General features: G+C 50.7%; 3 protein-coding genes across 3 annotated transcripts in view; 1 reads left to right on the top strand and 2 right to left on the bottom strand.

Moving 5' to 3' along the window:
- Positions 1-211: 211 nt before the first annotated feature.
- On the bottom strand, positions 212-2,086 carry LOC131209597 (uncharacterized). Its single transcript, XM_058202697.1, has 3 exons — positions 1,767-2,086; positions 909-1,371; positions 212-828 (listed from the first exon to the last, which is right to left on the bottom strand). Exons 1-3 carry the CDS (start codon positions 2,011-2,013, stop codon positions 381-383), a joined length of 1,158 nt encoding a protein of 385 aa, XP_058058680.1. The 5' UTR covers positions 2,014-2,086; the 3' UTR covers positions 212-380.
- Positions 2,087-3,037: 951 nt separating this feature from the next.
- Positions 3,038-9,470, top strand: LOC131206993 (uncharacterized). Its single transcript, XM_058199600.1, has 16 exons — positions 3,038-3,269; positions 3,335-3,418; positions 3,487-3,763; positions 3,829-3,911; positions 3,998-4,095; positions 4,206-4,765; positions 4,837-5,416; positions 6,053-6,125; positions 6,192-6,275; positions 6,524-6,818; positions 6,906-7,222; positions 7,300-7,537; positions 7,600-7,761; positions 7,823-8,220; positions 8,293-8,621; positions 8,686-9,470. The coding sequence occupies exons 1-16, from the start codon at positions 3,212-3,214 to the stop codon at positions 9,373-9,375; spliced, it is 4,326 nt and encodes a 1,441-aa protein (XP_058055583.1). The 5' UTR covers positions 3,038-3,211; the 3' UTR covers positions 9,376-9,470.
- LOC131206992 (puromycin-sensitive aminopeptidase-like) overlaps positions 9,384-10,372 on the bottom strand; it is a 2,816-nt gene continuing 1,827 nt past the window's right edge. Inside the window, exons 6-7 of the mRNA XM_058199599.1 lie at positions 9,830-10,367; positions 9,384-9,765 (exon numbers count right to left, since the gene is read on the bottom strand). Of these exons, the coding sequence (XP_058055582.1) occupies positions 9,499-9,765; positions 9,830-10,367 (805 nt within the window). The 3' untranslated portion in view covers positions 9,384-9,498. The remainder of the gene's footprint in view (positions 9,766-9,829; positions 10,368-10,372) is intronic.

Below are 10,372 nucleotides of genomic sequence, written 5' to 3'. Positions count from 1 at the left end.
TACATAATTAAATATTGTATAATATGTTATACATTATGTTTAGGTATGTTATACACATTAATTAAAAAGAAACATTAAAAAAGGGTCGTTCTGGGGTAGTTATTTCCAAAAACTTTTACTTTGAATGTTCTAATTCTTATTGAAACAATCTGAAATGATGATTTTCTACACCTCCGTTTGGCTGACCGTTTCCGCAAGTCTCTCCACACATTCTATTATAACGTTTCTTTCGAGATTAGCGTAACTTCAACTCAGTTGTTACGTTTTGTTAGCTGTTCGATGAAACTGTTATTCCTGCTGCTAGTGGGATCGCCACAGAAATAAGGTTTTATTTCTAAACAACAGCGAAGTTGCTTTTCGCTACTCGCTCCAGAATGGCCTTACACATTTTTTTCATATTCCTTGAACACAAATTGAATTTTCTTTATAGCTAGCTCCACCTCCTCGTCGGTAATATTGGTGTAGATGACGATGCGGGCAAAGGTCCAATCACGGGCACTCAGCTTCACGGCTATTCCGTTGCCCTGCGAATCGACAACGCCAGCGGCAATTTCTTCCGGATGGACTGTGGCCAGCCGGTGCGACAGGTCGCTCGAGTGTATTTGCTTGTTGAGGATACGAATCAGCAGAATGTTGGTGTGCAGATTGGCCAAATCTACTTTGAAAATGGGACTTTTCATTTGATCGATTGCTTCCGCCACGCGTCTGGTGCGTGCGTGATCATCTTTCAGCTTCGGAACGATCTCGTCCAATGCGCAGAGTCCGGCTGCGGCCAAGAATCCAACCTGCCGCATACCACCACCCAGTGCCTTCCGCAAACGGTGTGCCCTAGAATGGCGAAAGATGGAACGAAATGTGCAAATGTGAAATACGACCATACGTGGCTTTCAATGTCCTTGGGTACATACTCCTTAATAAATTCTGCCGTGCCCAAAAGCACCGACCCGACCGGACATGCCAAGCCCTTGCTCAAGCAGAAGCACACCGAATCGACATCACGTACGATACGCGACACGGGTACATCCATGTATGCGGCGGCGTTGAAAACGCGAGCGCCATCCATGTGCACTTTGGCACCCTTTTCCACGCAAATTTTCGACAACTTCTCGAGCCACTCGAGCGGGACGACTTTACCGCCACAAATGTTGTGCGTGTTTTCAACCATCACGAGCACGGTATTAGGCTCGTGAACGTCGTAGCCCCGAAATTTCGTGGCCAGCTCGTTTAAACAGAACGTCCCGTCCGGATTGTTGCGGATGGTGCTCAGCAGCACCCCGGCAAACTGGGACGCGCCTCCTTGCTCGTAGAGAAACCCGTGCGCCAGATCGCCGACGATGGCTTCGGTTCCCCGGCGCGAACAGTGGACCATAACTGATTGAGTGAGAAGACACACGAATGGGGAAAAAGAGAAAAAAAATAATTTTGGGGTTTGCACAATTGAATATGTAAATTTGTTGAGTTTGACGCGTGGTCGTTACGTTTCCAGCGATCACATTTTTATGCCACGACAGGAAAATGTCGGCCCTTTACCAACATTGCTTTTGCGCCGATCATTTATCAACATTAATTGATGGCAATTGGAAGATAGTGATTGGCGTGGGAAGCTATTGTTCAAAGAGTACCAACACGGACGTAATGTTTGCTTTATAGAGCAAATGGCAATAAAAACTGATGGTTTAAGAAACGGAACACAAGAGTGCAAAGCAAACATCCTGCGGCTCTTTTTCTGCAATCATTGGCTAATCAGCCGTAATGTCGCTACGTACTTGCCAGCAGATTGGCCATTGTACCGGACGGAACAAATAGGGCGGCCTCCTTGCCGAACAGGGCGGCCGATCGTTGCTCCAGCTTCCGCACGGTCGGATCTTCGCCGTAGACGTCGTCTCCGACGGTTGCCTCGAAGATGGCTCGGCGCATGCTCGGTGTTGGCACGCTAACCGTATCGGAGCGAAAGTCGACGGCACGCACGTTCTCCGCCGGACCACCACCTTCGGAACCGTTCTGAGCATACATCTTACACCGGGACACACTGTGGGGGGGGCACGGGGTACACGAATAGAGGAAGGCACAACCGCTGACCAGGACTGTTACTTTTCAACTAACTATGCGCGGTCTGGCGACGCTAGCGGCTGTTCAATCGCGAAATGTGCTTCGCGCAATTGATAAGACTAAATCAACGCGGGAGCCGAACATAACGCACGATGCTCACCCTTTTGTATGTATTTGCCAACCACACACACAGCGATCGGCCCATGCCGGCGCCAAGGTCGATGGGACGAAAAAAGAAGCCGGTTCAATATAAAACACGCGCTTCTAAGCGCGTGACTGTGTGCGCGGATTGTGTTCCACCATTACTCGCGCTCGCGTGTGGTACGCGCGCAACGCGCCACATGGGGTTGCAATAAGACTACCGTAATAGCAGGTTATGCCGATAGATTTTTGGCCGCCGCCAATTGCGTTTATGGAATTCCAAGAACTCTTTCCGTCGTCACCAACTGCATGGTGTGTTCTGAAATTTGTTACCCACAGAAATTTTACTACAGTAATCTTAGGTTGAAGCAAAAAGGAATCGGAAAACAATCCAAACGATCCGGTAAAAACGAATCGCGTGACAACTCAACCCTTTGAGCTTTTTGGACAACAACGATCCAATTCTGTTAGTGTTGAAGAAGCAGCGTTCTGAATGTACTACGAATACTTAGAAATATTTAAATAGTATGTCAACAGTCGTAGTGCACCATTGCTTGGTTTGAACTCTCTGAAAAAGACTCTATTCTAGAACACTACCCAAATAAACATTTTGTGATCTGTATTCGGATTAACCGTTTGAATGGCTTACCGCATGATGTCAAAATTGCTCTAATCATTTCATTATTTATAGTTAGAATTTTTATGAGTAGTTAACCTTAAAATGGCTAACGATTACCAGTTTCCAAGGTTCAGGTTTCAGGTTTAACAACTCATCCTGTGACCGTGTGATCGCGGCAGTAACCGAAGGAAAACAAAATAAAAAACTGTCCGGGATTCACAGAAGAAATCAGAAGCTGAACGTGGGCAGAATGAGTAGATTGAAACGCAGCGCCGGTCGGTTCCACTGGCCCGGCGGGAGGTATCGACCGGCCCAAAAGTGGTTTCTGTTTTCAGTTTTACGCGAACGACCGACGGAGAAACACGTTTCTTTAAGCCACGCACGAGCCACCCTCGGAGGAACATGAATCGGTTGACGGCATTACAACTTGTTTTACTATTCGTCGCCGTCGCTGCGGGACGTAAGTATTGCGGATGATTGTGCAAGCGCAACTGTTAGAACAGAACTTTTCTCCCCCACGATTAGCTGATCACCAGGAATATGACGGTCGATCAATGTTGCACGATTTTCGCAATCACTTCATGACCTACGAGCACATCGAAATCGATGGTAAGCATGATGGGGCGGGATGGTGGCAGGTCAAACGGATCCTTAAACTGTTTTCCTTTTCGATTCAGAATGCCCTTTCAGCTACTTGCGATCCGTCTACTCGGACTACTGTCATGTGGCGCAAATTTCGAAGAATGGCTCCATTTGCCTGGGGGTGCTGGTCAACGAGTACTACATTCTCACGACCGCCGGCTGCGTACCGGACGATTGGAAGCTGTCGCAGGTGCGCCTCGTGTCCAGTTTCAACGTATCCGTGGTCGAACGACTGGTGTATCCCAACTACAAGGAGCTTCACGTTGGCGCCGATAATGTGCCGATTTTGCTGCGAATCAATGGCAGCACCAGGTAGGTAGTGATCCAAACCGTGGGTGCCATTCTCGGCCGTTAATCTGCCCATTTACGTCTTTTAGTTTACCGTACGACAATACCGCTGCCTGCCTGTGGCCGAAAAACGGTCTCGTTTCGTATGCCAAAGTTCAGGAGATCGCTTACGGTAAGGTCGTAACTCCAAGAATCGTGCCTATGGGTTGTTTTGGCGATTTTTTCCCCCTATTGTTTGCTTTTCCATCCATCCATTAGATGCCACGTTGAATAAGATGATTCAAAACACCACTGTTTGCTCGGCGTCGACGCAAGCCGTTTGTTTGGAAAAAACGTTCACGCAGTGGTGTCAACGGGTAAGATTTATCGTTCGCCGCTGGCCAATACTTCATTTGCATGCGAGCGAGCGAGCTATGTTTGGTCGACGATAATACGTCCCCGTTCTCCGTTGGCCCGGCAATTTCAGAAACCATCGAGCAGCATCCTGCAGATCCGAGACTTGGATCGGTACTCGATGCACCCGATGCTGGTGGGGCTGTTTTGCGACGAGCAGCACCAACTGGTGCCCGTCGCCAGCTACGCCGGCTGGATTCGGGAGGTGATTGCCAGCGACCGAATCTTGTTTTCCATCCCCAACCCCGGCCTGGGTGAAAAGTGTATCACGAAGGATGATAAGGACGGTGTCTGTTTGCGGCTCGAGTCGTGCCCCAAGTTTTTGGCGGGCCTGAAGAACAAGACGCGCAACGTGACCTCGATCGAGCAGTGCGGGTTCGATCAAGGCGATATGCTCCACTGCTGCACAACCGAGAATATGCTGAAATCGGAGAGCAACCGCCACCAGCTAGAGGTCATCGCCAACGAAATCGAGCACTGCCACGAACTGTACGAGGCGTACCGCAGGACCACCAAGGAACAGCAGCTACACGCGCAGCTTGCCCTTATCCAAAACGAAGATCATAAAGTGGTGTGCACCGGAACTCTCGTGGCTCAACACTTTGTCCTAACGGCGGCCCAGTGTGTGCTGCAGTAAGTACCGTTTGATGGTTTGGCGGCCAACTAGGGACCACTCAGCATCGAAACCATTTTTTGTTCCGCAGAATTAAGCCGCACAAAAGCACCATCAAAGTTGGTGTCACCGGATCGGGCGATGGGGTGGTGCAGGTGCGGAACATTGTAGAGACCTCAGTGCACCCGCTGTTTGATCATTCGTCCAGCTACTACAACATAGCCATCATCCGCGTCGATGTACCGATTCTGGTGACGGAATACAGCGTGCCGGCCTGCATGTGGCCCGACAGCGACCGGATGCCGACGAAGCTAATCTCGACGGGATACAGTGCCGCCGTGGACGAGGTCACCGTTAACGTTGTCAATCCGCTGTATTACGTGGGCTGCCGGTTGAAGTACTACCGCAACCTCACGCTAACCGAAACCTGTGTCCTCCCGGACACGGACGTTCACTCGTGTGACGAGGTACCCTCGTCGTGCGCCGAGTCCGGCACGGGAATGTTCAGTACCGTGTACATGAGCTCCGACTGGAGGCCGGTAACGTACGTGGTCGGAATATACAGCAAAGGGGCCCAGTGCGCCCAGAGCAAGCCGGCCATTTACACGCGGGTTAGCGAGTACTATGCGTGGGTCAAAAGTCAGCTCTACATGATGTCGCAGGAGCAGGACGTCTAACTGGTCTTCGATGCACGATCACCGGTCTCTTTATGCGTTTTGTATTTGCTTCTTTCGGTTACATTCCGCTTATGATAAGGCACACTGAAACAGGTCGTTGTTTTACTTTCTGGGCTATTCCCTGTTGAAGGGGTTTCCCGAAATTTGCGTTTGTCACCTCCCGCGGCTACCGATCGCTGGTGGGTTGGTTCAATCCGAAAAGCTTTCATCCATTGGTTCGCTCCACAACGCCGCACTAGCTACGTGAGGTCCCAAACTGGTTTTTGTGGTCAGGCTTTAGTATGAGCTGCCCCAATGCTCGGCTCACAACTCACACACAGTTCGTGATCTGGTTATCGAGGATCAGCAAGCGTCTGTTGCTCGTGCGCTCTTGATCTTGGCCCTTGCCGGAAACTTGCCCGTGGTAGTGAGCGGTTTGCATACCGTGTCGGTGCTATCAGAGTCGCACACCGATGAGGCCAGAGAGAGCTGGGAATTTCCCAGCGCACCGTGATCGCTGAATCTCGCCAGTCGGTAAAAGAAACTGCCGAGCGCGGAATTCACCACAGTGCGGATCGACAGGCCGACCGATCACCCAGTGGGCTGCGCGTGTGAAAAGTTATTGAAGCGATCGGCTTTAGCTTGCCGTAGTTCGCGATGGCTTCGTATCGCTCCGAAGTGGTAGGATTCCTGGCACTCGTGATCAGCTGTTGTTTTGATGCAGGTTAGAAGTCGTGACCCGACGTGGCGACTAGTGAATCACTTTTTTCTAATGACTTACCTTTAACAGGCAGTGCGAGCCTTTTCCCCCACCGAACCCCCTTACTGGACGTCCCGGACCCGTTGATGCCGAATGAGGAACGCAGTGTTCGTGGTAAGAACAAGACAATATTTTACTCCGCTACTGCCGATGGGCGTTCTCAGCTCACGGTTACATCAAGAGAACTAATCAGTGTTTCAATCTTGTGCCTCATACAGGCGAGTGTTGTGCACCAGTTCTTGTGCGTTGCTCAGTTGGGAACCCCAGAGAACCCTAGGGAAGCCCATTCGAAGCCGCAGTTTCCAATACGAGTTATTATTGCAATTATTGCACTATACTTAAACTTAATGTTCTCTTTCTAGACTGTCCATTCACCATTTACTCGTACGGAGGTTATGCGCTGGCAAGTTCTATCTTTTCCGAACCATATGTCGACAAAACGTACAGCCACACAGTGAGAGTGCAGACCGGGGAGACGGGCTGCGTCGGGATCATTGTCGACGAGAATCATGTTCTAACGAAAACGGAATGTGTCGACGAGAACGATCCGCCCGTGGTTAAGCTCACGAACGATACCTTAGCCGCAATCGAGGTGGCAGAAGCGTTTCCAAACCCGGACATCAACGTAACGCTGCTTCGGCTAAACTCCTCGATCGAGTACGTCAAGGATCGCAGAAGCCATCGTCAAGCAAACTTCCAGTCGTCATTCAACGCTAACAACTACTCATCTTTGGATCTCTACAGATGCACCAGACTAGCCGTCCCGGCATGCTTCTGGGATGTTCCATTCGAGCATGGCTTCGAAAAGCTTCAACAAATCTTTGCCACCCCGAACGGTACCTTGGGTGTGGAGGAAACAAAGTGCTCGTTTCAAAATCGTAAAAAATGTCTCGATGAGCTGCTGAAGAGTAAGGCGATTCTTCAAACGCGTGCCATTGCTGACTACCGTATGCACCCGTTCGTGCTTAGCTTTGGTCAGGACGAGGCAGGCTTATCCGTTCCGGTCTCAAAATACCTCGACTGGATGGGGAGAGTAACTAAAAACAAGATATCAACTAGTGGTAAGTATTTGCCAAGAGCATGACAGGCCGCCTACTGAGCCCAGCGTAAACGTTTCCATCTGTATTGCTTTCGCAAGAATGCGTTTCAAAGTATGGCCAGTGGCGCGAATACGAAGATTCGATGGTTTCCCGGTCAGATACCTATCAGACTGTGCAGTACTCAAAGGGACGGTTCTCCAGCACGATTCTGGATATGTACAAAGTGCGTATCGTTCCCGACGGCGCGCAGAAGACGTCCAAGCGCCACTGCTACGGCTCTCTGATCGGACCCAAGTTTATCCTAACGGCAGCGAACTGTTTGAAACAGCACAAGGGGTAAGTTGTTGCTCGATGAACCGACAGTCGATACCGATTGAGGATCCCTCCCTATGATTTAGACAAACGTTCGAAGTGGAGATGGCTCAAATTTATTCGTACCCCTCGAGGAACGAGGGCTTCAGTCGGGCCCGCGCCAGCAAGGTGCACTATCACCCCGAGTTCGATGCGGTTACATTGGCAAACGACATCGCTTTGCTGGAATTGGCCAAACCCGTTCATGAGTAAGTAGATCGCGTCGGATTTGGTTAGCATTCGTTAGTCATTCTGTTATGTTTTGTTTAGTTTCACTCCAAAATTCATGCCCGCCTGCATCTGGACCCACGACAAGTTTCCGGTCGAGGAGTTCCAAACCAACGGCTACACCCCGTTCAATGAAACGATCGCCGTAGACCGCAGGACCAAGCAATGTTACGGCGTGGCCGATCTATACAAGGAGTGCCCCAGCAAGGTGGAACCACACAAGGTTTGTGCTGGGTTTCCCACGGCACTAGCCCCAGGTAGTTGTCACAACAGCATCGGATCAGCGATGTCCCGGTCCCTGTACACGTACGATCGGTTCTACGAGTACATCTTTGCCATCAACAGCCAGGGCGAAAACTGTGGCTTCAATTGGCCGACCGTTTTCACAAAGATCGCACCGTACGTGCAGTGGATCGACAGTGTGATCTTTGCTTCGAAAGGTAAGCTTTCGGTTTACTAGACCCGCTGCCCTATTCCCGATTGTGAAATTGTTGTTTGCAAACGCCACACAGTACGGTACGAGGACCAAACCGGCTACTACGGCGATCGGTGTCAGGATGAGAATGGTGTAAATGGCACGTGCGTCTCCGTGAAGCAATGCCCCGTGCGCGACAGGGAAGCTCAGGAGGGCAAGGTTGTAATGCCTTCGCCGAACTGTTCGCCCGGCAAACGAACCGGTATGGTGGTGTGCTGTTCCGACGAGAATCTGCTGCGCGACGAAAGTCAAAGTGCAGTGCTTTCGCAGACGATCAGCGAGCTGGAGGACTGCCCAAACCTGTACCATGAGTTCAGACAAAATAAGTCCCGCTTCGGAAGAGGTGACGCCAGCTTTCCATACGCCGTGAGTAGCGAATGAGACACTTTTGTTGCGCAGAGCGATCTTCACGTCACCCTACACTCCACAGGTCCGCATTCACGACGGTAACAAGGGCTCGTGTAATGGTACGATAGTGGCCAAACAGTTTGTCCTCACGACGGCCGGGTGTCACCGAAGCTTGGCGAAGGAAAATGTCACCGTTGTGGCGGGCAATTTCAGTCACCAGTATGTCCCCGTCCAGAGTGCCTTCGTCCATCCCGAGTACACGGGCGAACCCACGCACTACAACCTGGTGCTCCTCAAGCTGCAGAGACCGCTCGCGATCGACAATGGAACCATCCCTGCTTGTCTGTGGAATGACCACAGCCACACTCCGTTGCGGCTGGAGGAAGTGTACGGGAGTGCAGAGTTTACGAACCAGTTCCGCTTTCCAATGTTTACCCACGAATGTCAGCGAAAGTTTTCGGCGAACATCACTTCCATGCAGTTGTGCGTACAGCAGGACAAGATGTACTACCAGGGCTACAAGCAGCTGAATTGCGACGCAGGAAGTGCACTGATCAGCAACTTTGGGCAAGCAGTACTCGGCGCCAAGAACGAGCAAAGAAAGGTTGTCCCGTACCTGGTGGGCTTGTTCGGTGCTAGTAGGACGTCTGTGGTCCGAGCTGACGATAGCGAAGAAGACAACTACGCGCAGGCCTACGATGTGTACCAACGGATGAGCGAGTACTACTACTGGATCAAGAACGTGATCGCGGTCGCTATTCAGCAACCGTAACGGTTGCTTACTATCGCTTTATTGGAGCACCAATTACTTTCTATAGTGGATGATGACTACAATAAAAGGAACGAACTCACCCAAAGGTGGTCACTCCAGTGAACATTACCAGCACTCCTTCATTTAGGCGAACTGTGCCAACGTATTCATAGCGATCAAAACTAGTCCAGTCACCGCTAGGGTCTGGGTACTCCACGTGCGACCGGCACCGCCACCCTGTGGTTTCGTCGTAGTTCCCTCGTACATTGCTTCAGTTAGCCAAGTGGTCACGGTCGGGGCGTACTTTTGCATCCAGCGAATGTTTTGATCCGCTTGCACGAGAGCTTGATCAGCGGCCTCTTTCGCTGCAGCAGCCAAGGTGTGTCCGTACTTTGTTACGATTTCTTGAAGCTGTGCCGAAGAAATGGATAATTAGCGCAGGGGTTCGGAGGAGACAATGGGGTCATCTACTTACGAGGGCACGTTCCGATTGAACATTGATGCGATTGCCCAGTTCGGTGAAGATGGGCCCCACGTTGGGTAGTAAATAGGTAACGGTGGAGAAATGCTCATTCAAATACCGCAGCGCAGCCATACGGGCGGTGGAACCACCGTTAGCAAGGCCGACATAAATTTGACTTTTCATGGCGGCCGTAATTGGAAGCCCCGGATAGTTAAAGTTCGTGAGCGACAGGAAGTACTCCAGAATGGTTTCGTTTCGTGAACAACCGACACTGGTCAAGTAGCGGTTAATCATTTCTACATCGAGCTCGGAACTGTCCTGGGCTAAAAATTGATTCTCGAACCATGTAATTTGGTAGTCCGATTCTACGAGTAATCGATGCTTGTGTAGGGCACAGAACACCACCGCTTGTGCCTCTTCGGGAACTTTGTACGAAGGATTTACGAAGGTAGATTGAACGTACTCAGTGGCGTCGTCCAGACAGGCCTGCACTCCGGAATAGCAGGCAAGGTACACGGTGTTACCACGATGCAGACGAGAGATGTGGTCACTAGG

The sequence above is a fragment of the Anopheles bellator genome, chromosome 2 (assembly GCF_943735745.2).
Source record: "Anopheles bellator chromosome 2, idAnoBellAS_SP24_06.2, whole genome shotgun sequence".
NCBI classification, from domain to species: Eukaryota; Metazoa; Arthropoda; class Insecta; order Diptera; family Culicidae; genus Anopheles; species Anopheles bellator.
The sequence above is the reverse complement of the archived record's forward strand: the minus strand, read 5'-3'. Positions and strand labels throughout refer to the sequence as shown.

Coding starts and splice junctions, on each gene's coding strand:
- LOC131206993 (XM_058199600.1), top strand. CDS start 3,212: ATGAATCGGTTGACGGCATTACAACTTGTTTTACTATTCGTCGCCGTC. Junction 3,764..3,828: donor CGAATCAATGGCAGCACCAG/GTAGGTAGTGAT, acceptor TACGTCTTTTAG/TTTACCGTACGACAATACCG. Junction 8,622..8,685: donor ACGCCAGCTTTCCATACGCC/GTGAGTAGCGAA, acceptor TACACTCCACAG/GTCCGCATTCACGACGGTAA.
- LOC131209597 (XM_058202697.1), bottom strand. CDS start 2,013: ATGTATGCTCAGAACGGTTCCGAAGGTGGTGGTCCGGCGGAGAACGTG. Junction 1,372..1,766: donor AATGGCCAATCTGCTGGCAA/GTACGTAGCGAC, acceptor TCACTCAATCAG/TTATGGTCCACTGTTCGCGC. Junction 829..908: donor ACGGCAGAATTTATTAAGGA/GTATGTACCCAA, acceptor TCGCCATTCTAG/GGCACACCGTTTGCGGAAGG.